General features: G+C 38.8%; 1 protein-coding gene across 1 annotated transcript in view; it reads right to left on the bottom strand.

Annotated features, from left to right (window-relative positions):
* The window catches only part of ARHGAP31 (Rho GTPase activating protein 31), a 181,513-nt gene that overhangs the window by 37,813 nt on the left and 129,098 nt on the right, over nucleotides 1-14,602 (bottom strand). Inside the window, exons 2-5 of the mRNA XM_069069973.1 lie at nucleotides 13,774-13,876; nucleotides 11,255-11,399; nucleotides 4,729-4,811; nucleotides 1,475-1,582 (exon numbers count right to left, since the gene is read on the bottom strand). Coding sequence (XP_068926074.1) covers nucleotides 1,475-1,582; nucleotides 4,729-4,811; nucleotides 11,255-11,399; nucleotides 13,774-13,876 — 439 coding nt within the window. The remainder of the gene's footprint in view (nucleotides 1-1,474; nucleotides 1,583-4,728; nucleotides 4,812-11,254; nucleotides 11,400-13,773; nucleotides 13,877-14,602) is intronic.

The following is a 14,602-nucleotide window of genomic DNA, read 5'->3' as shown; positions in this document are numbered from 1 at the left end:
GCTGCAACTAGGTCTGACTAACTGATCCAATATTTATCCATAATGTCCTCCTTACTGTTCCTCCCACCTCCAAGCTTTTGACCTAGCTGTACCCCATGCCCACCTCACCTGTGTGACTAAGAATCTCTTATTTCCTTCAAAGTTTAGGTCAAATGTCATTTTCTCCATGAGGGGTTCTTATCCTAGAGTCTGTAAACTTGGTGTTTTCAAATAAATATTATGATCATTGTATTTTGATATAATCTGCTTCATTTATTTTATTTATTTAAAAGCACTTCTCTGAAAAGTGGTCAAAAGGCTTTACTAGAATGCCACAGGGAAAATGTTAAGAACTCCTGTTGTACATGAGGTCTTTCCAGATGTTAGTGCACACTCCCAAAACCATCTTGTATTTATTCTGTTTGAACATGTGGTCTCCCCCCAGGAGAATGTAAGCTCATTGAGGGTAATGACTTTAATTTTTGTCTGTGTCCCTAGAGCCTGGAATATAATAGCTGCTTAATAAATGAATGTTGATTGATAATCAAGTATGTAATTCTAATTATTATACGGTAAACATGTTTTATATAACTACCATGACTAGCTGTAGGTACTGAGAATCAACTACTCACAGAGGGCTTTTAAAAACAAAACAGTCTGTACAAGTAAGTAACAAGGAAGTGGATTTTTTTCCCCCTCAAAGAGCCTTTCCCCCTATTGTTCTAAAGGGCTTGTCATCATTCATTAAGTAGCAGGAGCCTGTCTTCTTCCTTCAGTAAGCAGACCTTCTGGGTTTCAGCCAGTTAAAAGTGAAGAATAGCCAGTCACACACACACACAAAGACCAGAAAGTTTTCCTTGAGAGATGACCCATGAGTCTATCTATATTCTACTGTAGTTATAATGAGAGAATTCCATCTGGTCCCAAATGTTTCCAGATTTAACTGCTGAAGGAGATTTGCCATCAAAATCAATTTAAACCACACAGAAACCCTAGACTTACTAATCATTTCCTGCTGATTTAGTTAGCTGAAACAAGATTATTTAGAAGAGGTTTTATGATCTCCTGTTTTAATTTTCCCATAATGGATCCTTTGAACTCATTAACTGCTCATTCTTTGCTTTTTGGGAAAGGGTTGTCCTTTGATTGCTCCTCCCCTAAGTTTTCTATAGCAAGGTCATTTCTGAATTCCCACTGGCCCCCACTGCCATTGAACCCTGCCTTGTAACAAAGAAAAACATTTAAGCAAAACCAATCAACAAAATGATACTGTTCAACTGGGTGTGCAACTTCCAGTTAAGGAAGGAAATGAATTTCATCCATTTCCTAGGATCAATATTTGCCATGATAATTAATCTGAGTTTAGCAGACTTTTAGAGTAGCTTTCATTTGAATTTGTGTAGTCATGACGTTTACTCTCCTATTTCTGCTGATTTTGTTTTGCATCAATTCATTGACCAGTTTTAAAAAATTTGAGTTAATGTAAAGATGTTACCTGAGAAGATTTGGTGCCCACACCAATGCAAGGTTCCTGGTATGCATGTTGGTCTTGCTACTGAAGGAGGCGATATGGGTCAGGTGCCTGATCAGGTATTCCAAGGTCCTGTAACGGTTCATTTTTTGATAAAGTAAAAAACTTCAATGCCTGTGTGAATCCTGTCATCTGTAGATAATTTCAAAGTTTAGATTTAAAGGGGTATATGAGGAATCTTGCCTCAAAAATGTTGGAGAAATGTAAGGAAGATCTCATGATATCACCGGTAATCAGTCTTCTAATAAGTTCCTTTAAAGCAGGGACTGTATTAATTAATCTTTGCCTTTGTATTATCTCTAGCACCTAATGCATTACTTTGTTTAAATGAACTATTTAATAAACACAAGTTGGATGTAACTCTCTGCCCTAGGCAGGATGGCACGGGCCATGAAAGGACATTGTCTTGGCTTCTGGGGGCCTCAGTTTTCACATCAATAAAATGAGGGAGTTGGACCACTCCATTGTTCTGTGGTTCCAGGAGGTCTGTCTCACCTTAGCTATGCAGTAATGCAGAACAGTCAGAGAGACGTGAGGTTGTAGGGAAAATGTAAGGTGAGGAAAGCTAAGAGAGACATGTTAAAATAAAGGGAATAAGTTGTAAGGATGAACTGTGCGCTACGGATGATTTCAGTGACAGGACTATATGGCGCAGCAGGAATCGTCACTGGGGGACAAGCCTAAGACCTGTTAACATGTCAACAAAAACAGTAAAACCATTGTTTTTGAAGGTGAACTTTAAAGAACTTTCTTATTCCTTGTATTCCATTGTTTCGGTTTTATTGTAGGTCTAATCATGCCCTTGTACATCCAAGTGTTAGATAGGGAGGGCATCTCTCTCATTCATAATTGGTCATGAACTTTGTTCCTTAGCACTGACCTCTCCGTGGATTTCTGTAGTAAGTATTGAGGCCAAAAGAGTTATAAAAATAATGTACTTGGGGTACATAGCTGTAATAGATCATGGTTCTTGCCCTCTACAAATAGGGCAAACATAAAATCAACACAAGATACAACTCAATGTGATTAAAGGGGTCGGGGCTGGTCAGGTCTTGTGTTTGTAAGTGGAAGAGATGTGAAATGTCTATGAGTGCAAAAAGAAAGGCATAAGGGGCGGCCAGGTGGCTCAGATAGTAAGAGCACCGGACCCAATGTCGGGATGACCTGGGGATCGAATCCGGGCTCAGATACTTAGCACCACACCCAGAAATAACTGGCAGTGTAACCCTGAGTGAGTTACTTAACCCCAATTGCTTAAAAAAAAAAAAAGAAAGGCATAAATCCTAATCTAGGTAGTCAGGTCAAGATGGACAAAAATTTCCAGAAGGAGAAAGAATCAATAGAATGTAAGTTTCTTGAAGGTATGGATAACTTTCCATATTGATTTTGCACCCTCTTTGCTTAGTAAAGTCCTTTATGATTAGTAGGCACTTAAAAAATGCTTATTAGATTGGATTGTTGTTGGATTGAATCTTGAGCAGTGATTTAAAGGAAGGAGGAACATGGCCTAATGAATGAGAATGAAGAGGTTACTCTGAGGATGCTCTAAGCAGACTCAGGAAGGAAGGAAAAACACATTGGTGGCAGGAAGAAGGGAGGTCTGGGTTCGGGTTGGGGGGTGGAAGAGGTGACAGCCAATAGGTTGGGGAGGGTTAGCCACTGGAGCACGTGGAGGACAATAGCAAGACGTTTACTTTATTGGAGAGTCCGTAAAGGGCTCAAAGCATTGGACTCAACTCACTCTGAAAAAAAAAGTCTTTGTCTCCTCCCATTTTCCTAGAGAGCTTGAGTTGTGCTTCCTCATGCACCCTGCCTCATTTGTGTATGGGGTGTATCTCTGCTAGTGCATTTTTGTGCTTCCTGTGTATCTGCTGCAGGGTCATGAGATTCATATGAGATGATGTATGTAAAGCCCTGGCAAAGCTATTCTTGTCATTCTTTTAAGTTGCTTGGGAGATAGGGTTGTGTGATTTTCTTTCATTTCTCCTATATCCTCAGAGCCCTAGCTCACAGTGTCTTGCAGCACATAGTAGGCACTTAACAAGTGTTTATTAAATTTGAATGTTTGGTGAGGGAGAAGGGCTTGATTCCCTAATTTATTCTCTTTTCAGTTCTTCTCTTCCTGTCTATTAAATAATTACAACAGGCCACCCATTATCTCTAGGATCAAAGACATGTTTGGCATTTAAAATGCTTCACGACTTGGCCCCAGCACACCTTTCTGGTCTGACCACACATTACTCCCTTTCCCAAACTCTGTAGTCCAGCCGGATTCACCTTCTTGTAGGTCTTCAAATGGGACACTCCAGCATTCATTTTGATGCCCTGACACTGGCTGTCCCCCAGGCCTGGAATGCCACCCTCCTCATTTTCATCACTTAGGATTTCTAGTCTCCTTCAAGATTCAGCAATAGTACCCCCTTCCACTCCCTGCAGAGCAGCACCCACCTGCTGGATCCAAGAAGTATACTAGGGGCCAAGTCAGAAAATGGTCTCCATACCAGGACCAGCTTGGGTTGAGCTATTACCTTTTTGCCCATTCTAGACGCTTCCCCATCCATTCAAACTCCATTTTCTTCTATTACCAGGTGTATTGGTTTACCTGCCAAGATGTCTCATCTCACCTATTCCCTTTTCTTTGTCCTGATACCCTAAACTCTGATTATATCTTGGCCCTCTGAGCCCCAAACCTCTACAAACCCCCTCTTCCCATATTAAAATCGTCCCTCCAACCCTGAGACCCTTGCAGATTGTGATATTGAAGCTAGGTCCATTTCATCATAAAAATGCATTGCCGTGCAGGACCTGGTGCCAACACAATGTACCTTGTGCCTGAGTGTAAAAGACTCTGGGGCAGGGTGTTATAGGGCATAGAATATTGAGCTTATTTTCCAGAAAGCTTAGTTCACACCCTGCCTCCGAAGTTCACTGTGTGATATGGGCTAAACACTCTAAGCCTCAGTTTCATCCTCTGCAAAGTGGGGATACTAATATCTAAAAGTACTCTCATAGGTTTATTTTAGGCTCAAATGAGAAAATGCATATAAAGTGCTTTATAAACCTTGAATTGCTATAGAAAATGCAATGGAGGCATACCGATTATATGCCTTCTCTACAGGACGTCTGTATCTTTGATTATTTTACTATTGCTTATCATTAATAATTAATCAATAATATAAGTGATGATGGCAATGACAATAATGATAAAGGATGCTTACCTATAATGTGGTGGGGGAAGCTGCTGGATGACATTTTGGATTCGGGCCAATTGGTCTTCTTCTGGGCAGTGTGATACTGCTTGCTACAGAGAAAAATAGAAAAACAGTTCAGTGAGTGAATGCATTGAAAGATAAACACCCTGGATGTGTACACACAGAGACACCTTCCTTCCACTTAAAAGTGGCATGAAATCAGCCTCCTTAAGGGAATGTTTTCTTCTTATTTATAGTTTTTGTTTTTAAGTCACTTTCTTTCTTTTTATATTATTAATTTTTTTTCTTTTGAATACACATATTCCTTCAGTCTTCCTTCCTGTAAGCATACTGAGGCACAGCGGCATTTATTTGTTTTTGCTTTTAAATGTCTACGTGTAACCTTGAGTCTAGATCATCTGGCCTCATATTTGATTCTGGGGCCATATTTCACTCAGTCCCCTACTCTCACTCTGTACCCCAATAAGAACAAGAACAACAGTTGCTGCTGCTACTACACTACTACTACTATGACTACTACTACTACTACTACTACTACTACTACTACTACTACTACTACCTGGAATTTATATAATGCTTTAAAGTTTACAAAGTGCTTTACAAATATTATTTCATTTGGTCCCCACAACAGTCCTAAGAGGGAGATGCTCTTACTGTCCCTGTTTTACAGATGAGGAGACTGAGGTATGTTGATCAAAGCCAGCCAGATAATAAGTGTCTGAGGCAGGATTTAAACTAAGGTCTTCCTGACTCCAAGTCCAGTACTCAATGCACCATGTCAACTAGCTGTCTTTATAATCATTATAATTTATTTTTTGTTATTCTGAACTTGATAAAGACTGTTAAACATGAGCATTGTCATGTATAATAAGTGAATAATGTGTGCATGTTCAAGGCAAAGATTCACTGAAATATGCTTTGTTAATTATAAGGAAATCTCTACTAGACTAATCCTCCTGAAGCCTCTTTTGCTGGTCTCTTGCCCATGTTTAAGTGGACCTTATATCAAAGACATGTCACCTGGGTATTATACCTGTCATGGTAACTATGTGTGTTTGAGTACAATATAAACATAAGATTTGACAGATTTTACAAAAAGTTATGTCTGTAGGATACCACTATAAGACCTATATTTCAAAGAGATGAAAGAAAGGAAAAAGATCCATAAGCACGAAAATATTTGTAGCAGTTTTTTTTTTGTAATGGTAACAAATTGGAAACAAAAGGGTTGCCCATCAATTGAGAAATGGTCTAACAAGTTATAATATATGAATATAATGGAATATTAATGTCACAAGAAAATATGAAAGGAATGGTTTTAGAGAAACCTGGGAAGGCCTGTATGAATATAGTTTTAATATCTGTCCAGCGTTGAAATTTGTTTTGTTTGTGTATATTTGTTAAAAGGATTTTTCTTTTTCTTTCCAAAGAAGGAGAAGGAAGGTAGAGGAGTTGGGAAGGAGAGAATATTATGTTTTTATTAATTGAAAAACATATACCAAGAGGGAAATGAGAAAAAGTTATGTCTGTTTTTAGTTGCAGAGTTCCATTGCATGTGGAGAATATAATATGGTGTCAGGCAAGTGAAGTGGGGAAGGTACTGAGTCTCCTAGCAGGAAAACACACAAAGAGACCAGATGAAGGGAACTAGAGAGTTTAGGGGGAGTCTTCTGTGGATGTGTGTTGGGGAGGGTGTCAGGTCAGTTTACTGTAATAGTGAGATGATGGGAACCAGATTAATATATTTTTGGTATTTTTTAATTTGTCCTTTGATGGACAGAGGCAAAATTAGATATTTTACTAACTGGGAGAATATATAATACTATAGATAAACCATGATAAACCTACCACGATAGCTAACATTTATATAGTACTTAAACATTTGCAAAGCTCTTTAGGGATATTAATTCACTGTATTCTCACAACCACCCTGGAATGTAAGTGCTATTATTATCCTGATTTTTCTTTTATTGCTGTTGTTTTTCTGTTATATCCAACTCTTCATGACCCCATTTTCTTGGCAAAGATACTGGAGTAGTTTGCCATTGACTCTTCCAGCCCCTTTTACACATGAGGGAACCGAGGCAGACACAGGTTAAGCAACTTGGGTAGGGTCACAGTTAAGCAAGTGTCTGAGGCCAACTTTGAACTCAGGTAGTGCTGACTTCAGGTTCAATGTTCTATCCACTATGCCTCTTCTAGCGGGAGACTTCCTGATTGGCTGAGCATGAACCTGGGATTGGAAAAATGGACCAGAGAGCTCAAAAGGGATGAGGTTAAATTCTGATGGGGGTGGAGGGGAGAGGGCTGGTGAGAAGGTACTCTAGATTGAAGAAGTCATTCTTTTCTGGGGCCATAAGGAACACAGATGAGGTTATGAACCTTCTAAATCTTGGAGAACCAAGGTGGGCAAAGTGGGTCAGAGAGAATTTTAGTAAAGTTAGGAACATCAACTAGTCTGGGCTTAGTCTTGCATATTTCTTTATGATTACCTTACTCTGACATACTGTTCCTCAATTTACATATATTCTTTTCTCTAGTTTGATAAGCTTTAGAAAACATTCTCATTTGATTTGGAGTATGTGGATGCAGGATAGAAAGAATTCTAGGAAAGGATACCTGGACATGGTGATATGCAGCTAACCAGGATACAAGTAGAATGAATTCCTGAATTAAAGAAACCAGGCAGATTCAAGGTTCAGAGAGGTTTCAAGGGGATTTGGTTTCAAATTAAGGTTCAGATCACAGGACAACTGATTTAGAGATTGAGTAGATCTTAGAAGACATCTATTCCCAGCCTCTCACTTTATAAATAAAAAACTGAGGCAGGGAGGGATTAAGTGACTTGTCCAAGGTCATACAGGCAGTGTGTGAAAGAACTAGGATTTGAACCCAGGTCTTTTGACTCCAAATCCAACTCTACTGCCACTTCAGTACACTGAGCCTCAGGATCTAGGAAGCTTAGTAAAGAGTTTAAGATGAAGGAGCTTTAGTGCATCCCAAGAAGCTAACCAGGTTAAAGGAATTTAGAACTTGAAGATACCTCAGAAAGCATCTAGTCTAACCCCCTCATTTTACAGGTGAGGAAGCTGAAGCCCAGAATATGGAGTTTGTATGTTGCCATTGTGAAGAGACAGGACAGTAAGCCAGCCAAAGGAAAAGGAAACAGTTGGCTTCTATTTTCAACAGCCTCTATCATCCATAGTAAAGCACTGTTCAACAAAAGAGGAGAAGGCTGACCAGAGACTAAGGGGGGGGATGCTGGATTGAATCTAACTAGTGAATGGGTTTGCAGAGCCATTCCTAAAGGAGGCTTTGGATGGGGGTGAGCTAGAAGGAATCCTAGATTTAGAGCTGGAAGAAACTCTAGAGGCCACTGAATCCATTATCCTTATTTTACAGATGAGGAACCAGAGGTTAAGAGAGGCTGTGATTGTTTAGGATTACAGAGCCAATATGTGACAGAAAACCCAGGGTCTTCCTGGCTTCCAGGTTGACTCTTTATAATGAGCCAATGGAGCAAAGGTGAATTGGAGTAGAGGAGGGGATTATCTCCTTTTTTGTGAACAAATGAGAACAAAGGCCGCAGACCCTAAGCTAAAGAAAGAGAAGACATTAGTTTCCATTAGCCATTCCCAACTCCCACCCTCTACCCCTATTTCACTTTCTGTTTGGTAATTTTGGGAGGGAATGGGGATGCGTCTTTAGTGAAGTGTGAAGTGTGAACTGTGTGTCTTGCTGACTCTTGATTGTAAGGAAACAGGAACTTTACATGCTATCCACCTCCAGAGAAAGAACTGATATTGTCCTAATGCAGACTGAAGCATGCTATTTTTCACTTTCTTTCTCCTTTCCTTTTGTTTGAGTCTTCTTATACAAAATGAATAATACGATAATGTTTTACATGATTGAACATATATGACCCATATTAAATTGCTTACCATCTCAGGAGGGAGGGAGGCAGGAATAGAATTTGGAACTCAATACTTAAAAAAAAGTTTAAAATTGTTTTAACATGTACCTGGATGGAGGGGTGTGGTGCAGCTAGGTGGCACAGTGAATAGAGCACTGGCTCTGGAGTCAGGAGGACCTGAGTTCAAATTTGACCTCAGACACAACACAACACAAGCCGTGTAACCTTGGGTAAGTCACTTAACCCCAATTGCCCTGCCTTCCCCCCCTCCAATAAAAAGCAAAAAAACCCCAACAACCCCAAAACAACAAACCATGTACCTAGGGGGAAAACCAAGGTACTTTTTAAAAAATTAAAAGCTAATGTACCTGTTTGTATGTCCTTGCTTATCCCTTGTTTGGGGGGAAGGAAGAGTGGAGAAATGAAGTCAAGAATTATATAATATTTAGAGCACTGGCCCTGGAGTCAGGAGGACCTGAGTTCGGGTCTGGCCTCAGACACTTAACACAAAAACTAGCCATGTGACCGTGGACAAGTCGCTTAACCCCAATTGCCCTCCAGAAAGCAAAAAAAAAAAAAAGAATTATGTAATATTTTGGATTGGGACAAGAGGATTCATCTATACTGTCAGAAAGTCTCCTGACTGGCTAAGAGTGAGCCTGAGATTGGGAAACTGCACCAATCAATCAATCAGTAAACTCTCCCATTGGGAGAATCTAATTTGTCTTGGGCATGAGGAAGAAATGTTCTAAAGTGAAGCCATTATGATCTGCAGATGCAGTTGACACCATTCTTGGCTACTAGAGAATCAGGTTAGGATAACTTAGGAAAAGCTGAAGGCATGGGACAATATGGATTGTATGCATTTCTGACTGTATTGCCCTGCATATATTTTTAAACATGTATAGACACACCCTTTCTGTGTTTAATAAACACAAGAAAATGTGCTCAGGGTCTGTACTGAGTGAAAGCAGTTGGTGGGTGCTGGGAAATGACCTGGGTCGGGGGAGAGGTAATAGTAGTATATGTGTAGGAAATCCCTGGACTAAGGGAATCAAGCAGGTATAGGTGTCAGAAGTTTCAGGAGCCTCAGGTTTCAGGCTAGGCTTGGAGGATAAGAAAATCTTAGACTGGGCAGAAGTCAAGGTCACCTTCTGAGATTAGGAAGGAAGAGCTAGTGTACCCCAACACTAAAAGCTAAATTAGGGTCAGACACTGACAATCCTTTTGTCTCCATATGTAAATTCCCCACTCTACACAAGGGCATAATAGGTCTTTATTTAAATAAAATTAGATTAATTATATTAGATTTAAATGAAATAAACCCTTATTTTTATGTACTACCTTAGTATAACCTTAGTATTTTCAAAGGTTTGATAACAATCTGTGAAATGGACAGGGTAGATTTTATCTTCATTTTATAAAAGAGGAATCTAAGGCCCAGAGAGATTGTGACTTTCCTAAAGTCACACAGCTAGACAGTAGGAGAGCCAGGATTAAAGCCTGGATCTTGTGGTGCCAAGGTTTTTCCACTATACCACCCAGTCATCTCTGTCCTTCTACACTGTTAAGTTTGAGCAAATGGAATTCTACCTCTGTCCCTTCAAAGAGAATACTATTGACTGTGATCTTGGTTTGCCTGCAGACATAGCTTTGGAAGCCAATATGGAACCACAGGAAGCCCCTACAGGAAGATGATTCTGCTTTGTAGCTGTGCTTAGCCTTTGAAGAATGGGTTGTTACTCACTTGTGATTTCACCATTCATATTAATCAAAAGCCCTAGGTTCCTGATTACTGCTGTTGTCCTTTTTCAGAATTTAAGACCAAGTTTTAAAGCTGGGCTTTTAACAAATCTTATTTTTATTGATATAAGCTGTTTTACAAAAACTTTTCTGACTCTGTCTTTCTCATTCCAAGCTAATTCTCATAACAGATTTTTTTAAAAAAGAAAGAGAAAAAAAGCACTTTAAGAAAATGAATGTATCAATCAATCTTATCTGACAATCTAAGTCATATTTAATATTCATAGTCCCCCACCTATGCGAAGAAAGGAAGAAAGGAGGTTCATTTTCCCCAATTCTTTTCCAGTGTTAAACTTATTCATTATAACTGACCTTAAAAAAAATTTTCTTTTGGAAGTTTTTCTTGTGGTTAACTCTTGTTTATTTACTATGTATCAGCTGACTACATGTACTTAATGTAGCCTTAATGGCTATTTTCCCTTGTTGTTCCCTCCTTCTTTATTCTCATTTCCCCTTCCACTTTGCTTCCTCCTCCCCTTTCTCTTTTTCTCTTTCTTTCTCTCTTTTCTCTTCTCTTTCTCTAGGCCCTAAAGGAAATAAGCAATGAACAGTGGAGGGAAAAAATAACCCCGCAAGCTCCATAGATAAGTAAGTATAAATGGGATAGCTAGCATTTTTGATATATAATAACAATAACAATAATAATAAATCTCTAGCTATGAGATTGGACCAGTGAGTCATTTCTTCACACTTTACAACAAACGACCTACTCCCTGAGATTCAAAACTGGAAGGAGAAGAGAGCTATCACCTCTTTCTCTAAAGAGCCATGCACACTACCCACTCACCTCCCTTTAATTGAAGAAGAAATACTCACCGTGAATTTCTCGTAGAGCTCATAAGTGAGGAGAGGGTTGGGCAGTTCCCTAAAGTACAGCTTACAAAGGGAGCCCACACAGTGAATGTCCTGAAGGTAAACTTCCCTTGTTAGATCTGGACATTGATCTGAGCCAAACTCCTGCCTGAAACAACACAGACAGAGACATAACAATACTGAAGAACACAAATTAGATGTACAGGGAAGGCAGAATAAAAGCATCACAACCTGAAATGGCTGATCTAACTGTACTTTCAACCTTGACCTCAACCCTACCCAAGATCCTCTCTTCTAGGCAAAATTTTAAGGGAAAGGTTGTGAGAAGACTCTTGATTCAGTTCTGTACTTCCCTAAAACAGATTCGGTGATTTGAAGGACATAACAATCACTTACTAATGAGTTTCCCAGAGAGGTTTCTATCTCTAATTTGTCAGATGTAAGTGGTGGGGTTGAAAACAATTTGGCTAATATGAGTATTAAAAACTTAGCATTTAATAACATGTTCCAAATAAGATCCAGAGGGAAAGAAGGAGGGAGTGAGGAAAGGGGGGAGAGAGAGAGAGAGAGAGAGAGAGAGAGAGAGAGAGAGAGAGAGAGAGAGAGAGAGAGAGAGAGAGAGAGGAGAGAAAGAAAGGAGAGGAAAGGAGAGAGAAAAAAGAAAGGAAAGGAGAGAAGTGGAGAGAAAAAAGGAGAGACATGGAAAAGAAAGAGAAAAAGGGGGGAAGGAAGAGGGAAAAGGAGGAGGAGGGGGAAGGAAAAGAAAGGGGGAAAGGAGGAAAAGAAGAGGGGAGAAGGGGAAAATAGGGTGAATCAGGTCTGTTTCTTTTATCCTTATTTTCATATATTACTGTCAACAAACATGCTTTTTATATGTTTGTTTATGACAACATAAATCCAACTTGAGAACTAAAACTAAGCAACTCTGATGATTAATAGTGACAGGGAATAGACCTGTGATTTCATTCATATAGAGACCAGGAGATTAAGCTCCTTTGTCCAATACAAGTTCAGCACCTTTTCTTCAACTTATACTCTTAGAGAGTTGCCTAGAACATTGAAAGGTTAAGTTAATATTGGCCAGGGGCTCAAAGTGAATATGTATCCAAGGTGGGACCTGAATGCAGGTCTTCCTGGTTTTGAAGCTGGTTTGTTCCTACGAAACACTGCATCTCAGAATCTTCTAAACCTTGGCATATAGAAAGGAGCTGGCTACTGGGGATGAATGAGACCCTACTATCTTCTATGCTCTATTATGACAAATTCATGGAATGTCTCTAAAACAAGTTATATTATCTCTTAATGTCATATGACTGGAAGTTAAATTCCAAATTATGTAAGATCTTTGAGTTTTAATATAGAAGAGCTAGATTAGACATTTGACAAAAGAGATGAAACTGACAAGGTAATATTCCTAAGATTGGCTAAAAGGAAATACACAGGGTATGTGGATCATCCTTGAGGCCTGTTTCCATAACCTTGAACAAAATGCTATGAAATTTCTCATGCTGTTAAAATTTGGAAGGAACTGAGTAAGACCTTGAAAAGAGAAAAATGCAATGACCAATTTAATTTATAGGCATTTTAAAAAAATGAATGGAACAAGATTTTCTAGCCAACATTCTTGCCAGCTCAATTTCTTGCCAACATTCTTGTCAGTTCATTTTCTTGCCAATAATCTTAGTACTCAGTATAGGGTCAATCCTTAACTGCTGAAGAACTGGTTATGACATGAGCATCCAGCAAAAATACATGATTGCTAATGAATTTTTGAAGAAAGTTGAACTAGTGATCTAATGCAAATCTTTCAAGCTCCTGAACACAGTATTTGGAAGCAATAAACCAGTATTCAACAGCAATCTCTTCTATGGAAAAAAATTCTTTGACTATTTCATTCTAAAGAAAGAAATCATTTGGGAAATGAAAAAGCTGGAAAGCTTATCCTTTTTTTCCCTTCTAGTTTATGATTAAGTAAATACATGATTAATTAGTTGAATAATTCATATATATTTTCCCGTTAGCCTAGCTAAAAGAATCTTTGTGGCTTAAGAACAGTTTCTAAAATAGATAAAACTGTTTTTATAGCTATATTCATCATTACAGGTATAAGAAAGTTAGGGGAAGACCTTTCAGTTCACTTAAGGACTTTCTATAGCTGTTTGAATTTCAAGGACCTAGCACAATTCAGTTACGGGTTTCCTGGAGACTCATTAAGAGTAAGTGTTAATGTTCTACTAAAAAAAAATAAGAATTTACTGTTGTTGGGAAAAATAACTCCAGTCTTTACTATTAGCAAATTTTGCTGAAATCAAATGTACCCATCAGGGGTCCAGAGAAGCAAAATAAAACCCCCTAGATGTTTTATTGGAGATATTTATATTGGACTTGATAAAGAAACTCTTGATTGAAAGCACCATAATGACCCCTGGAATTCCTGTCCCCAAGAGAACCTGAAAGCATTCATCAGTTTGGGAGGGGTTGGTTACTCCTGCTGTGAGGTATGGTAGGCCAGGCTAAAATACCTCAGTTTTTGGATGTTTGATGTTACTCCTGAAAGTCGATAAATTCCATCCACAATGCCATGAGTCTCAATAAATTCTGCACAGCTCCTCAGTACATAGGGAACTACATAAAAGAAAAGAAAGAAACACATTAGATAGAAGCTTTATAGTCCACTACAAATGCCTTTTAAAAATCCAAGTCATCTTATAAAACAAGCATGTATTGAAAGTAATCATCGTAAAGCATAAATGATTTATGTGGTGGGTCTCAGGACTTTTATATGGGTTTCAAAAGCAAAGTGCTATTAAAAAAAAACCACAAGCGCACATTTCACTGTGAGGAAAAGGAACTTTTGTCAGACCCATGATTTGACAGTCCCCAAATGGTAACAGTATGCATGTGTGCAGCAGAAAAGATGTTTGGTTTGAAAGAAGAAAAGAAACATCAAATCTGAATCAGTTTTCTTTACCAACCATGCCAAAGTGACAGAAATGACCACCTGATTTCCCTCTCACTCCACTATTTAGGGCAGGGGCTAAGGCAGACCCATCTGTCTACATAACAAACAGCTCTACTTTCTATACATTCTTGGACCTTTAATCTAGCTCTGACTCAAGGGCAGAAGATGGGAGATTCCTTAATGAGTTTCATTACTAGTTTTACTGCTTAGGATGTTGGCAACTGTAGCCATGGCTACAGAAACTGCTTCTGTATCTTATTTTTATAGTGCTTTCAGGGGTGTGCTAGTAAACGTTTAACAACCAGCTTTCTGGAGGGGAGGGAGAATATGTAAGTGAAATACATTTAAGTTTAATCTGCATTGTTAACATTTTCTCCATCACTTTCTTG

This window comes from Petaurus breviceps, unplaced genomic scaffold (assembly GCF_028583685.1).
Source record: "Petaurus breviceps papuanus isolate PSGF00001 unplaced genomic scaffold, PetGlider_PUasm1.0 90792, whole genome shotgun sequence".
Classification (NCBI taxonomy): domain Eukaryota; kingdom Metazoa; phylum Chordata; class Mammalia; order Diprotodontia; family Petauridae; genus Petaurus; species Petaurus breviceps.
The sequence above is the reverse complement of the archived record's forward strand: the minus strand, read 5'-3'. Positions and strand labels throughout refer to the sequence as shown.